Source organism: Pristiophorus japonicus, chromosome 2 (genome assembly GCF_044704955.1).
Source record: "Pristiophorus japonicus isolate sPriJap1 chromosome 2, sPriJap1.hap1, whole genome shotgun sequence".
NCBI lineage: Eukaryota > Metazoa > Chordata > Chondrichthyes > Pristiophoridae > Pristiophorus > Pristiophorus japonicus.
In genome coordinates, this window is record NC_091978.1 from 149,618,412 (window position 1) to 149,635,131 (window position 16,720).

Below are 16,720 nucleotides of genomic sequence, written 5' to 3' on the forward strand. Positions count from 1 at the left end.
GACAACTCCAATAGCGACAGGCTGGAACACCGCACCGCCATAGTTGCCTGGGAACTTAGACGCTTTGATATTGACATCGCCTCCCTAAGTGAGACCCGGCGGGCAGGAGAAGGCCAGCTCAAGGCACATGGTGGCGGTTACACCTTCTGGAAAGGGAAACCAGAGGTGGAGGCGGCTTCGCCAACAAAAACGAGCTGGTCGACCGCCTCAGAGACACCCCCTGCGGGGCTAACGAACGCCTCATGACTCTTCGACTCACCTTATCCCGGAACCAGTGCGCCACATCATTAGTGCATACGCCCCAACACTCGATGCAACAGTTGAGGCCAAAGAGGGTTTTTACTCCAACCTCTCAAAATCCCTGTCCTGCGTCCTCGCAGGCGACAGTGATCCTCCTCGGTGACTTCAACGCCAGGGTCGGCAAGGACACAGATCTCTGGGGTGGCGTGATTGGCAGAGAGGGGATAGGAAAAGCCAACTCCAGCGGTACCTTACTCTTGACAAAATGTCTAGAGTATGAACTTGTCATCACCAACACCTTCTTCCGCCGGAGGGACAAACACACGGCATTGTGGCAACACCCTCGCTCCAAACTCTGGCACCTGCTCGACTATGTCATTGACCGAGCCAGGGATCGCAAGGATGTGTGCATCACCCACGCCATGACAGGAACTGACGACTGCTGGACGTACCGTCTAATCCGATCCATCATTGACATCAACATAGCCCCAAAGCGGAGGGGGCAGCAGAGGCAGTGCCGCAAAAAAGTCAATGCCAGGACACTTAAGCACGCAGCTAAGAGAGCCCTATATAGTCAGCACCTCACAACTAACCTGGCGTGCCTTGAAGACCCTGAGGCGCCGAATGCCCACAGCGCAGTCGGCCCTCCAGGCCTCCATAACAAGTGCCTGCAAAGAAACGTTCGGTCACTCAACCAGGAAACACCAGGACTGGTTTGATGAGAATGATCAGGAGATCCAAGAGCTAATAGATCGCAAGTGCAGGGCATTTCTGAGCCTTAAACAACAACACAACTCTGGAGCAGCAAAGCAGCATTACAGACAGCTCAAGGCTGAGGTCCAACAAAAAACCCGGGACCTAAAGGTGAATGGAGAAAGCACAGGAGATTCAGCAGCTGGCTGAAGGCCATGATGTGCGAGGATTCTTCACTGCCGTCAAGGCCACCTACGGCCCAAGCATCCAAGGCCCCACCCCACTGCTGGCTAAGTACTGGGAAACACTCAAGGACACCGAGGCAGCCAGGGCCTGCTGGAAGGTGCACTTCGAAGATCTCCTCAATCGAGAATCTGCCTTTGACTCGAGTATTCTCGACTCCACCCCGCAGCATGTTACCCGCCACCATCTCAGTAAGACCCCAACACTGCATGAGTTAGAAAAAGCCATAATACAGCTTAAAAACAAAAGGCTATGGGTGCGGATGGAATCCCTGCTGAGGCACTGAAGTATGGCGGAGAGGCACTGTTGTTGCGAATACATGACCTCATCTCTCTCATCTGAAGGGAGGAGAGCATGCCAGGAGATCTCAGAGAGGCAATGAGCGTGACTATCTTTAAAAAAGGGGACAAGTCCGACTGCGGCAACTACAGAGGAATCTCTCTCCGATCAGCCACAGGGAAAGTTGTTGCTAGAGTCCTCCTCAACCGTCTTCACCCTGTGGCTGAGGAGCTCCTCCCGGAGTCACAGTGCGGATTTTGTCCCTTATGGGGCACAATGGACATGATTTTGCAGCGCGACAGCGGCAGGAAAAATGCAGGGAACAGGACCAGCCCTTATACATGGCCTTCTTCGATCTGACAAAAGGCTTTTAAGATTGTCAAACGTGAGGGTCTATTGAGAGTCCTCCTCCGTTTCGGATTGCCCAAAAGTTCGGCACCATCCTCCGCCTGCTCTACGATGACATGCAGGCTGTGATTCTTACCAACAAATCCATCACAGACCCAATCCACGTCCGAACCGGGGTCAAACAGGGCTGCGTCATCGCCCCAACCCTTTTCTCAAACTTCCTCGCCGCCATGCTCCACCTCACAGTCAACAAGTTCCCCGCTGGAGTGGAACCAAACTACAGAACCAGTGGGAACCTGTTCAACCTTCGCCGTCTCCAGGCCAGGATCAAGACTACCCCAACCTCTGTCGTCGAGCTACAGTATGCGGCTGACGCCTGTGTCTGCGCACATACAGAGGCTGAACTCCAGGACATAGTCGATGTATTTATTGAGGCATATGAAAGCATGGGCCTTACACTAATCATCCATAAGTTAAAGGTCCTCCACCAGCCTGTCCTCGCCGCACAGCACTGCCTCACAGTCATCAAGATCCACAGCGCGGCCCTGGACAACGTGGACCACTTCCCATATCTCGGGAGCCTCCTATCAACAAGAGCAGGCATTGATGACGAGATCCAGCACCGCCGCCAGTGCAGCCTTCGGCTGCCTGAGGAAAAAAGTGTTAGAAGACCAGGCCCTCAAAATTGCCACTAAGCTCATGGTCTACGGGGCTGTAGTAATACTCTCCTTCCTGTATGGCTCAGAGACATGGACCATGTACAGTAGACACCTCAAATCGCTGGAGAAATACCACCAACGATGTCTCCGCAATATCTTACAAATCCCCTGGGAGGACAGGCGCACCAACATTAGCGTCCTCGTCCAGGCCAGCATTGAAGCACTGACCACACTTGATCAGCTCCGCTGGGCAGGTCACATTGTTCGCATGCCAGACACGAGACTCCCAAAGCAAGTGCTCTACTTAGGACTCCTTCACGGCAAATGAGCCAAAGGTGGGCAGAGGAAACATTACAAGGTCACCCTCAAAGCCTCCCTGATAAAGTGCAACATTCCCACTGACACCTGGGAGTTCCTGGCCAAAGACTGTCCTAAGTGGAGGAAGTGCATCTGGGAGGGCGCTGAGCACTTCGAGTCTCATCGCCGAGAGCATGCAGAAATCAAATGCAGGCAGCGAAACGAGCATGCGGCAAACCAGTCCCACCCACCCCTTCCCTCATCGACTATCTGTCCCACCTGTGACAGAGTCTGTGGCTCTCGTGTTGGACTGTTCAGCCACCAAAGAACTCACCTTTAGAGTGGAAGCAAGTCTTCCTCGATTCTGAGGGACTGCCGATGATGATGTACAACTTAATTCTTGATATTTCCCCAAAGAACATCCTATGAGGTGGTCACAGCTCCTAGTGTTAAAAGAGAAGATTGTAGCAATACTATTTATTGTTTGTTTTTCACTTTTTAAAAAAAAAAGTACAGCCCAAATAAAACAAGTCTCAGACTATGGACTTATGAGAGCCGAAATTGCCCCTTCTGAAAGCAGCGGCCATGGGCTCGCAAACAATGGCTGCCAACTCTCCGTGGAGTGCCGCCATTTTGCAAATTGCCCTTCATCAGGGTCAGAACAGTGTAGGGGACCTCTGCGCCCGTTTTCCTGCTGCGGTGTGCACGCGCCGACCCCTTACTGACCAGCGGCGACTGCTTCCTGAAATTGCCCCGCGGGAAATATCCCTTTTGCAGAATTGGTCAGCGGGAGCAACACCAGCGCCGGCCGGTGTCTGCAACAGCTTTTTGTGTTGGTGCACTCGTTGGTTGGTGGCGCGGCCACCCTTAAAGGGATGGTGTCGCTGCCAGCAATGCCATTTTATTTTTTATTGTTGGCCGACTGCGAGTTCGGCCCAACAATTATGTCCCCAAGTTCGGCCTTGGCAGCCTGGCACCCCCTCTTGGGTGCCAAGCCGCTGGCCCGGCCGAAACCCTTCCTGGCGACCCAGTGGACCTAACTTAAAAATATGCAGAGCTCGCAGCAGCTCTCCCCTTTAAGGGGAGAGACGTGGTGACGCGTTAGCGCGCTTACGTCATTAGCAAGGTGCTGATGATCGGGGCGGTCAATCCGCTGCAAGGGGACTTCCGCCCCTCAGCAGCAACTACATCCACCCCGAGCAAAAGAACCTCCAAGTGCCAAATATCGATGGCAACTCCGCTGCAACCCATGCGGTGGAGAAAACCTTTAAAAAATGGAAGGTGCACCCCGTTTCGGGCGGAGGTGAATTTTTACCCCTTGATATTTTCAAGACCTGGAATGGTACTTTTGGGAGTAGAAATGCAACTTTGTAGTAAATGTGCAATAAATTTAACAAGTTACTTTTTAGTTTGATCTATGGTCTGCAAAAGTAGTTCGAGAAGTTATTTATTTTAACTAAAAGCAATGAGTTCTTTCGTTTCCTTTCAAAACTATGCTTTTAATTTTTAACTTAAGTTATGCAGATTATGAGTCGAATTTTATATAAAAATTTATTTCTTTTTATAGGGAATGGGCCTTGTAAATAATACTTTTCGGGAAGAACAAATACAAAAGCTTCGCAATGGAAACCTGGGAATAGGACACACGCGATATTCTACATCGGGTATTTCTGAATTGCAGAATTGTCAGCCATTTGTAGTCGAAACTCTTCATGGGAAGATCGCTGTAGCTCACAATGGAGAATTAGTCAATGCAAAAAAATTAAAAATGAAGGTACAGTATGGCATTGCTACAAGTCTTGTTACATTTAATGAGTTAATGCTATAAGAAAGTATTATATTTTGAACCGTTTATTTGCCCTCAATAAATGTTATATCCTAACAGGACGAAAGATTAGGGAGATCAGATCCAAGGTTCAGTTTTCTGATAAACATGCTAATCAAATCTCGTGTTGGTCATAAATCCACCACAACCGAGTACATGCTTCATGTGGCTGAACAAGACTTTGGTCAGCAACCCCTCTTGCGCAAAAAGCAAGGGCTGAATAGGCCTAAAAAAGGGGCACCTGTTCGAAGCACTTCCTGTTCCAACCCACCTGTGACCCCGTTTCCTTTGGTACAATCTTGGTCTTCTGATGAAAATGCTGCTTTAATATGCCTTTTAAGTAGATATGTTTTAGTGCTATGTCAAATATTTATATGCTTTTTCCCATATAAGCCAGAACAATTTTGAAGTTTGATACCGAATGATGAATTAAATTTGTACAGTTAAGTTAGGTGTGACACCTGTGTATTTTTCAAGTTGAATAAAATAACTTCCATTTATATAGGTACTACGACATGGAGTTGGCTTATCAACCAGTTCTGACAGTGAACTTATCATACAGCTTCTGGCTTTAACTCCACCAAAGGAGGAAGCTGATATACCTGACTGGGTGGCCAGGTATGGAAAACTATTTTTCTGAAACTTCCAGCTCCACTATGGGAGAGCACTGCAGCTCTTAAGTATGACAGAGCAGACTCTCTTCAAGTTGAAGTATAATCGGATTCAGGGCCTGGTCTGACACTGGAACAAGGGAGAATGAGATTCCCTGCAATCAGGAAAAAACTCCTTCACACTGTCATTACATGTAGTGTAAATGCAATCTTAGAGTAAACCAATTTTATAATTGAACTTGTTCTCTTTCTTCCTCAATTAACTCCTAGTTTTCTATATATGCTATAGAATAAACGTCTAGCCTACATATTCACATAATTTGTAAACACTTAATTTTTTTAATATAAAAGTAAATTTTATATTAATTTTCATTTGTTCATCATCCATATACATATGACTCTCATCGTCCAAACATGGAATTCATGCAACTTGGTCTATTTTTCAAATGCTGTTATGATATTTTTCCAGCATTTTTCTAAACATCCATGAGCAGATATTTTATGAGTACAGATGAAAACATTGAGCTGGTATAGGCAACAAATTAACATGTTGGGTCATTAGGATATTTATTATGAAGGTATTATTGCAGTATACTTGTGGGGAGCTAACAAGCTTAGATTTTTGAATCTCGTCGTCATCATCATCAGCATCATCATAGGCAGTTCCTTGGAATCGAGGAAGACTTGCTTCCACTCTTAGCATGAGTTCTTAGGTGGCTGTACAGTCTAATACGAGAACCACAGTCTCTGTCACAGGTGGGACAAATAGTCGTTGAGGGAAAGGGTGGGCAGGAAGTCTGGTTTGCCGCATGCTCCTTCCGCTGGCTGCGCTTGATTTCTGCATGATCTCGGCGACGATACTCTAGGAGCTCAGCGCCCTCCTGAATGCACTTCCTCCACTTAGGGCGGTCTATGGCCAAGGACTCCCAGGTGTCAGTGGGGATGTCGCACTTTATCAGGGAGGCTTTGAGGGCGTCCTTGTAACGTTTCCTCTGCACGCCTTTGGCTCTTTTGCCGTGGATGAGTTCCGAGTAGAGCTTGCTTTTGGAGTCTCGTGTCTGGCATGCGAATTATGTGGCCTGCCCAGCGGAGCTGATCAAGTGTGGTCAGTGCTTCAATGCTGGGGATGTTGGCCTGGATGAGGACGCTAATGTTTGTGCGTCTGTCCTCCCAGGGGCTTTGCAGGATCTTGCGGAGACATCGCTGGTGGTATTTCTCCAGCGACTTGAGGTGTCTACTGTATATGGTCCACGCCTCTGAGCCATAAAGGAGGGCGGGTATTACTACGGCCCTGTGGACCATGAGCTTGGTGAAAGTTTTGAGGGACTGATCTTCAAACACTCTTTTCCTCAGGCAGCCGAAGGCTGCACTGGCGCACTGGAGGTGGTGTTGGATCTCATTATCAATGCCTGCTCTTGTTGATAGGAAGCTCCCAAGATAGGGGGTTGGGGTTGTCCATGAGGGTCCTGACATTCCAGGTCCTGAACTTCATGTTAGAGGATGGAAGATGCCTGTGCGTGATTTCTTTTAACGTGGGGTGATCGTTGCACGCCGGCTCCCACACGGGCTTAGCTGAGCGAGGTCTTGGTCCAGTGGCAAGGGGGTCCAGGACGACTGGAGACCAGGCACTGCTATATGGGCCTAATGTAAAAAGCTCCTTAATAAATGTTGTTTCGTTTAGGCAAATCACAGTTAAAGGTTTGAATATAGCATTCTAATAGATTTCAAAATATATGTGTGCCATGAATTTGATACCATCCTCATGCGACATTTGCCCTAGACACTTGGGGGCGAAATTGGCTATCGCCCCGGTTGGGAGTGGCAACCTCTCCGGGGCCAGACATTCTGTGCCCGGCGCAGAAGTCCCGCCCCGGAAGCAAAATTATGGTTACTGCCCCTCACAGGAAGTGGTGCGCAATGTCGCGCGCTCCACTTCCTTTCGTTAAAGGGGAGGGCGCTGTGAGCTCTGCAAGCCCTTTGATGGCCTCCACTGGGCCACCAGGGATGCTGGGTACCGTCGCCACAGCCCGGCACCGAAATGGAGTGCCAGGCTGCACAATCGCGGCCCAGACCCTGTGAAAGCATCGGACAATGACCCGACCGGTAAGTGGGTTTAAAAAAAAGATTGCGGTGCAACGCACTTCCCCTTTAACTTTTGCCCCACGATCGATTTGCGGCCCAGTGGAAGCGCAGTGGCCTGGGGCGCTACCAGCGGGGATGCTGTGCGACTGCATTCACGCCTCTGCTAACTCCTGCCCAATTTCGCGAGAGCCTGTGTGTGCTTTCTTAGTTTTGTTCATTTGGGCTGCCTTCTGCAAGAAGATGGAAGAGGTTTCAATTGTCTTGATGATATGTAATAATATCAAAGTGTCACCATGTAGCCAGAGTGGATGTGCTGACATGTGTATTCATCATGCAGCTACATTAGATGGGAATGATAACTTTGACCTGAGTACATGCAAAGGTGTATGTGAAGGAGCACTTCCAAGGAATGGCTGGTGGTGCTAAGGGAATTATGTACTAAATAAGAATTCATGTAATTTAAGATAGTGAGGGTAGAAGTAATTATAAGTGACATAGGTACATAGAACAGTGAATTAATGGAAGATGACAATGGTTTCCCTTGTTTGAACTGATAAAGTCACAAAACATCTTGTGTTGCCTCATGGCATTCAAGCTCATTGCCATTCTTAGGCAGCTTGCCTAGTGGTCTTGCAATACTTATCCACCATACAAAGTGATCTCTCCACTCTGACTCACTTCTTCCAATGGGATTTATATGTCCCATTTGGTGAAAACTGCTCTGCTGAACTGCTTGCAGGCATAGTATAATAATAACATAATAATTACATGTTTCAAAACACAAGGGTACTGCCTTCCAAACCACAGTGCCTGCCCCTTTAAACTGCTGCAGTCCTGTAATTCGTGCAGCACAACATGATTTCTGCACCTAACCATGGGATAAGTTTCCAATCACAAGGTTTTTCCATGCTGGTGGCTCCCTGAAATTATGCAAATGGTGCTGGCTCATGAAATGCAAATGGAGATATGTGAATGCTCTTATGCTGCCCTACTTCTGGTCAGGCTTATGCCCAATCAGAAAATTAAGTTTCTCTGGTCACATCAAGTATTCCCAAAGAAAGGTACACCATGCATTCGATGTCAAAATTCCTTGTACTTTGTGCTTATTCATGGCTTCAAGACACAATGACTTGCAATATATAGTATTTCTACCATAATCATCAAATGTAAATCATTTTCAGAATACATTAAAAAAAATTATTTTGGGCTCTATTTTCATCTGTTTCTTAGTCATGTGGAGAATCAACATTTTAGATCTCTTCACACTCCGCTTTGGAGCAGGAGCAAATTGTTCAATGGAGATTCCTGTGGGTCAGCATCTGGTCCAGTTCTAGGTGCTGATCAGAAGGTATATGAACCAACTGAAATCAATGCTGACTTGAGTGTATAGATATGTTTCAATTTAACTGCCAAACAATTAATCCGGTGTGCTAGGGGACATAAGTAAAAGGGATTCCTTCAGAATGTGTCTACTTCATGATGTCAATATGAGAATGATTGAGAAAGGAAATAATCAAAATAAAATCTGGTACACGTATTGGGTTAACGCCGAAACAATGCCATTGGTTTGACTAGGTATGACAGCATTGTAATTAATCCCCCAAATTGGAGTACATAATGCATTGGAACATTTTTTTTAATCAAGTTATCATTTGTATGTGACCCAGTTGAATTCAAGCATGGATCCTCTTCTGCTCGCAAATAATAAAAACTTTGCGGACCAAACAGTCCAATAAAGCTAGTTATGTAATCTTCTAGCAAGGTGATTTTATTAGTTATTGTTTTATGGTGACTAATGGTTTGTACAGAAGAGACCTAAGTCACCGGTTTTGATCTTGATTTCTAGGATTAGAAATTTGATGACTGCAACGCCTACCTCTTATTCAATACTTCTTATGTACAAAGATGTAATCTATGCTGTCCGTGACCCTTATGGGAATCGTCCCCTATGCCTTGGCTGTCTTGTACCAGTCTCCAAATTGTACAGTTCAGGTAAGAAATAACCAAATCTTTAAAAACTTAAATGAAAATGAAAGATTAGGGTATGTTCTGTAGAAAATACTGTCCAGCATTGTCACATTTTTTCTTGTAATTTTTTTTAACCTGGTATAAACATGTAAAATATAATATATATAATTATTTTAAGTAGTCGTCCAGGCCATATACTGTTTCAAATCTATAGAAAATATTTAGGCCTCGATTTTAAACAACCGCGCCCCCCCCACCCTCCCAAATGGGCTGGAAAGGGTTAAAATGGTGGAACTGATGATTCCCGCCACAATAATAGGCTGAAAATTGTGGTTGGAGGCTTCCTTCGGACAAACTCTTCTAACCCGAAACAAATCTATGGAAATGCCTGGTGGCCCCGGAGGAACGTAGAATTCCGGTCGGAGGCCTTCATTCACTGTGCAACGCATGGGAACATGTCTGAGGTATGTGTGCATATGCTGGAATCACGTGGATAACTAATCACTATCTAGTATTCTCATTGATAATAATGGTGAGTTACATTTGTACGAGCTCCCATTATTATCAGAGAATATTCCCCTAAAACAAGAAACGCAGCATAATAAATTTTAAAAACACCTCACATATTTAAAATTAATTGAAATTGAATATAATTAAATGTTTTAGAAAAAAAATTTTTTTTTGAAAATGTTTTTAATGTCTCTTAATAGTGTTAAAAATAACCTTAATGGGCAGGATTTTTAATATAAAAAATGAGTGATTAAATTTAATTTTTATATGTTTTAAAACTTACACTGGCATAAGAGTTTGAAGGACATTCGATGGACAAGAGTTGTGTAAATAGCCCAATCTCTGACCCGTGGATGTCCTTCCTGTGGGGATCCGTTAGATCAGTCTAAAGAAATGTTGACAGATTGGAAAAGCTGGTTCTCGGTGCATGTGCATTGCGCGCCGAGAACCAGCTTTTGCGAGGCCTCACCGGGTGCATGCGCACTTCGTAAGGACCCGGCGAGGCCGGAATTTTTGGCCATTAACAGCGGCGAGTATTGGGGCCAACAGGTCTCCGGCTACGGAGAGGTGGGAGGCTCATAATTCTATGTAAATCGGACTCTTATGATGCAATTAGGACCCTGATGTTATTTTAACTTCTGTAGCACAGGAAACATGGAGGTTGGGAACCCTGGTGGGATCAGATTGGTGCTGTTCAGTGTGCTGGATATAAAGTGAATACAGCTGCAACAGTTGTCTTTCACCCCATTGTGCGCTGAAACTTTGTAGTCAGTGTTGTTTTGGGGGAAATTTAGCCCCACCTACTACGTGAGGAAGTTAAACACCAAAAGAATATGAAAATATCCTGGCCACTGTACACATCTTCAAAATCATTAGGGGTCTAGACAGTGTAGATAGAGAGAAACTGTTACCATTTGCGGAGGGATCGGGAACCAGACGACACAGATTTAAGGTGATTGGCAGAAGAACCAAAGGTGACATGAGGGAAAGCTTTTTTACGCAGCGAGTGGTTAAGATCTGGAATGCACTGTCTGAAAGGTTGATGGAGGCAGATTCAAACATGGCTTTCAAAAGAGAATTGGATAAGCCCCTGATCAAAAAAAAATTCAGGGCTGTGGGGGAGTGGGACTAGCTGAAGTGCTCTTGCAAGGAGCCGACACAGGCTCGCCAGGCGAATGGCCTCCTACTGTGCTGTAACCATTCTATGATTCTATACACATCATGCTGGATGAGAACAAAAGCAAAATACTATGGATGCTGGAATCAGGAATAAAAACAGAAAATGCTGTAAATCTCAGCGGGTCAGGCAGCATCTGTGGAGAGAAAGCAGTGTTAACGTTTCAGGTCAACGACCCTTTGTCAGAACTCGAGAGTGTTCGGAAAGAACACATTCTTAACAAGCACGGGAAGGGGAAGAAAGAGCAAAATGGAAGGTCTGTGATAGGGTGGAAGACAGGAGGGATTAGAGAGACAAAAGTACTCTGATCAGAGCACATCTGGAGTACTGTATTTAGTTTTGGTTTACTAATGCACAATGGAAACATGCAAACTCTGGAAATGGTGTAGAGAAAGGCCACATGGTTGATCCCTTGTGTCAGGGAACTGTGTTCTAAAGAAAGGTTAGAAGAACTCAGATTTTTTGAATCCTGAAAAGAGGTGAATCAGATGAAATCTTACAGAGATCTGTTCGACACTAGCCTAGAAATAATTTAACAATATTAGCGGATGAATGCTTTATGCATGTATTTGGCATTCCTTTGTTCACAATTTTAGCCAAGTGGTTATCAAATGGGCTAATGCCAGCTTTAAAATGGCAGAGTAAAGTTGAATATGATAAGAGTTCATCTGCTAAAAGTTTGCCATCATTTCCAGGCTACTAAGTGGATGAAGAATGGTTCATCTGGAAGACTATTTCAATTTAAATTGACTGCAGGGCAAGGTACAATTTGATAAAAGGCAAATTCAGGATAGATGTCAGGAAGTATCTCTTCATACGAAAAGTAATGGGCCTGAAATCATGCTCCACAGGCGCGTACGAGGTGCGCACGTGCATTGGGGTCCCCGCAAGTTCCGGGTTTAGGTATGCGAAGTGCATGTGCCTAAATCCGGCACTTGCGCTCTGTCAAAAGGATTTTGACAGATCGCACGCATGCGAAGGAAAAGGGCCTCTGCGGGTGGAGAGTTGGCCTATTTGCCCAACTCCTGCCCAGCAATTTTTATGCTGGTAAAAGCAGGTGTAAGGCCTGCTTTTACCAGCGTAAGAGTTTAAAAAAAAAAGCAAAATAAAATGTTATCACTTATTTATGTATTTAAAACTCTGTCTATTAACGTAAATTGATTTTTAGCCCTGTCAAAACATGTTTTAAAAAATTTCAAAAAAATAATTGTACTGAATATTTAATTACATTGCATTTTAATTCATTTTAAATATGTAATGTGTTTTTAAAAATTTATTTTCAGTGTTTTTGGGACTATTCCCATTTATACTTAGGGCAAATCCGTATATATGGAATTACCAAATGTATGAATGGGGATCCCCCGACTGTGGTAGGTTGGGCCAGCCCACATGATCCCAGAGATCTGTATGATCCTGGGATACATGGGCACCTAGGCTGGCCTTTCTATAGAGCCCCAGGACTGCAAGTTGCCGAACCTCCGGGACCACCAGGTACTTTTATAGAAATTATTGCGGTTGGAGGTATCTGCCCGCGGGATGCCTCTGACTGCAATTTCTGGGCCAACGTACTGGGGTGATTTTCTAAATAGGGTAATGGAGACAGAAACTCCAAAATTATTTAAGAGGCATTGGGTGCTGTGTTGGTGGACCATAGTTTTCTACGGAGTGATAAAGCTGATGGTCAAATTAGCTTTTCATTTGTACTTGTCTTACGCGAATAAAATCATAAAAAGTAAAAACTTAAAAGTCTTTGTTCACTGTTTTCATTTTTTCATCAGATTGGATAAAATGTTGGAGCTTGTGCATGAGAGTTCATTGTAATAGCTGGCTATAGAATGCATCTTAAGTACTTTTCATCCAGTTTCTGTTTCACGTGCCTTCACTTCTCCACTGATGGCTACAGAGGACAGATTGGAGGCAATCCTGAAACTCCATTTCCATAAAAGGAGTGAGCATATGGAGGCTTGTGGGACTTTAGTACCTGGTGATACCAGGTAAATTAGAAATAATTGTGGGAACTGAGAAATCTGGGAAAATGTATCACATATGTGCCCATTTGAGTTCAGTTTTTTGCTTCCATGTTTATCAGTAAATGTAAAATATATTACACCAAAAATTACCAATGGTAGTATTAGCACATGAATGCTTAACATATTATCTTGATATTTCTTTATTTGCTGTTTTAACAGAGGCATTAACCCATTTCAAATAGATTGGTTATTGCTGCTAATATTGGCAACAGTAACTCTTGGAGACCTGAGCAATCTGAGTTGAATTTCTTTTGCCTCCATGGTGAGGAGTTATTCTTCAACTCCTCAGCATTGAAAGGGCTGCAAGAAGAGATAACTTGATACTGGCCAATACCAATCATTCTCCAGCAGGTCAGCTCCTCGCAGTGACTCTCCTCAATTCTTAAAGATTACCTGCATACTATAGGACTAATTTCAGGTTAACAGTAGAGAAAGTCTCTAGCATTAAATTGAAGATCTTTTGCTTCATCCATCAAACGCTCCATGGTCTTACCCTTCCTAATGTCTCTCTTCCCAACTGGGTATCTGTTTTCCTTAGTTGTGAAGTGCATTTCTTTATACTAAAGGATGTATATAAATGAAAGTTGTTGTTTAGACCATTAGGGTTAACATTTCACCATCTTTGGGAAATAAACTAGCCACCACCAGGGAGGGTGAGGGGGGGGGCTTTTATACAGTGCAAGGGGAGACAAGCTCAGATCCTTGGGGAATCCTGGAGTTGATGGTCCAAAGAGAAAGAAAGACTTTCACGACCACCAGATGTCTCAAAGCGCTTTACAGCCAATGAAGTACTTTTTGGAGTGTAGTCACTGTTGTAATATGGGAAACGCGGCAGCCAATTTGCACACAGCAAGCTCTCACAAACAGCAATGTGATAATGCTCAGATAATCTATTTTTGTTATGTTGATTGAGGGATAAATATTGGCCAGGACACCGGGGATAACTTCAAAATAGTGCCATGGGATCTTTTATGTCCACCTGAGAGGGCAGACGGAGCCTCGGTTTAACGTCTCATTCGAAAGACGGTACCTCCAACAGTGCAGCATTCCCTCAGTACTGCACTAGAGTGTCAGCCTAGATTTATGAGCTCATGTCCCTGGATTATTGCCCGAGCCACATGCAAATTGGCATAGAAGCAGACAGAAAGCGACACTGGCACCAGTTCTGGGACAGGAAGGAGCTGTACTGATGGGACAGGCTCCACGTGAACCGGGATGTCTTAGCGGAAATAGGGAGGTGACCAATGAGGGAAAAGAAGCTATGGCTGCATATTGATTGGTAGAATTAGAAATATGCAAAGACATTCTCGTGGAGCAGGATGACTGATGAATGGCATTGGTGGAAGATGAGGGGTAATGCACTACATTTGCAGTCACAAGGGATGTCATTCATGTCTTTCACTAGAGCTATTTTTCGCTGTGACAAAGGATGAAGACAGACTGGAGGGATTCAAATGGGGGAATTTCAGGAGAGATGAGCACAAAAAGCTGGAAAGCGGACAAATTCAATAACCTAAGAGAGGAAAGGGAATTTGAAAATGGGGCAGTAGTTGGGGAGAATGGATAAGTATTTATTTGGGGAGGGAAGGGTGGTGATAGCCATTTTGAAAGGGAAAGAGATAATGTTGGCTCACTTTGGGGCCAGGAAGGGGAGCATGTTTCTTCCTCATATATTGCAAAGGGAGATGACACATTAACAAATTTTCCATTTTAAATGTGATCATAACTCGGCAGTCTTATAATAACAATTCTTTCATTTCAGGTCCAAAAATTCTAAATTGGAAATTAAGATTATTTAATAAATATAGTTTCTACTAATTATTGAAACTTGGTACATTTTTATTTGGATGCTTTTGTCCTTTTTCTTTTGAATATAGGTGAACCAGATACTGATACAGAAACTGAAGGATGGGTGGTTTCTTCTGAATCGTGCAGTTTCCAATCTATTGGAGCTAGGTGAGGCTGATAGTTACCTTTACTAATGGTGACAGAGGGTTTTAACACAAATAAATGTATACATTTAAAAAAATAAAAAGTTTTGTTTCAGGTTAAATCACACATACGCTGATGGCTAGCCTAACATGCATAGCATCAAGGTTATTGTGCATGGTATACACATTTCAATATCGTTTGAACAAAACCCCTGCATTTTCCCACCTCCATACATCCCAATAAAAATAATAAATCTGATAATGCTGTCACTAGAACAAAATAAAGACAGTCTTGCATTTACATAGCAATTTTCACATCTTCCGGATGTCCCAAAGTGCTTTTCACAACTAATGACTTTGAAGTGTAGTAAATGTTATTATGTAGGCAAACACAACAATCAACTTGCTCTCAGCAATGTCCCACTAACAGCAATTAGATGAATAATCTGTTAAACTATTTTGGTGGTGTTGGTTGGGGGATGAATATTAATAAGAATACTGGGATAGTGTCATGGGATCTTTTATGTTCACCTGAGCATATCCATAAACAGTACTGCTAACAATACAGCACTTCCTTAGTATTATACTGAAATATCAGCCTAGATTATGTGCTCAAATCCTAGAGTGGGACTTGAACCCACCAGGTTTATTTAATGTATTTGTACCAATATATTTTATTTGTTCTTACAATGTAGATAACACTGTCAAAACTGCAATTATTGTCCCTAGTTATGGTGAAGGAACAGTGATATATCTCTAATTCAGAATGGTGTGTGACTTGGAGGAGAACTTGGAAATGACACTGTTCCCGCAACATTGCTGCTCTTGTCCTTCGTTGTGGTAGAGGTTGCATGGGAGGGAAGTATTGCTAAAGTAACCTTGGTGAGTCACTGCAGTACATCCTATAAACAGTAGCCACAGTGCACTGGTGGTGGAGGAATAGATGTTGCACTAATCAAGCAAACTGCTTTGTCTTGGTTAATGTTGAGGTTTCTAAGTGATGTGGCTGCACCCACCCAGATGGATGGTGAGTATTCCATCACACTCCTGACTTGATCCTTGTAGATAGTGGCAAGACTTTGAGGGGTCAAGAGGTGAGCAATAGAGACAGACTACCAAGCCTCTGCTCTGCTCTTGTAGCTATGGTATTTATATGGTTGGTCCAGTTAATGTATCATAAGGAAGAATTATATATAAGCCAACGTATTATGTTGTACAAAGCGCTTCTTGTGCGTTAACGCACCAAGTCCCGCTCACCCATTACCCTGTGCTCGCTGACCTACATTGGCTCCCGGTTAAGCAACACCTCAATTTCAAAATTCTAATTCTTGTTTTCAAATTCCTCCCTATCTCTGTAATCTCCTCCAGCCCCACAACCCCCCCCCCCCCCCAAGCTGTCTGCACTCCTCTAATTCTGCCTTCTTGAGCATCCTTGATTATAATCGCTCAACCATTGGTGGCCGTGCCTTCTGTCGCCGAGGCCCTAAACTTTGGAATTCCCTGCCTAAACCTCCCCGCCTCTCTACCTCTCTTTCCTCCTTCAAGATGCTCCTTGAAACCTACCTCTTTGTCCAAGCTTTTGGTCACCTGACCAATTTTTCCTTATGCTGCTTAGTATCAAATTTTTAATCTCATAATGTTCTTGTTAAGTGCCTTAGGACATTTCACAACGTTAAAGGCGCTACATACATACAAGTAGTTATTGTTATGGTAATTCATTGCTGTGACAAAAATAGAATTTTGTCCTGTTGGGTATGTACATCTTTTACGTTAAGTGCATCAAGTATGCCTTTGATAACCCAATTCTATAATTAATGCCACACGGCT

General features: G+C 44.1%; 1 protein-coding gene across 1 annotated transcript in view; it reads left to right on the plus strand.

The window, feature by feature from the left end:
* The window catches only part of ppat (phosphoribosyl pyrophosphate amidotransferase), an 81,606-nt gene that overhangs the window by 35,282 nt on the left and 29,604 nt on the right, over positions 1-16,720 (plus strand). Inside the window, exons 3-6 of the mRNA XM_070869883.1 lie at positions 4,327-4,533; positions 5,090-5,202; positions 9,124-9,269; positions 14,840-14,918. Of these exons, the coding sequence (XP_070725984.1) occupies positions 4,327-4,533; positions 5,090-5,202; positions 9,124-9,269; positions 14,840-14,918 (545 nt within the window). The remainder of the gene's footprint in view (positions 1-4,326; positions 4,534-5,089; positions 5,203-9,123; positions 9,270-14,839; positions 14,919-16,720) is intronic.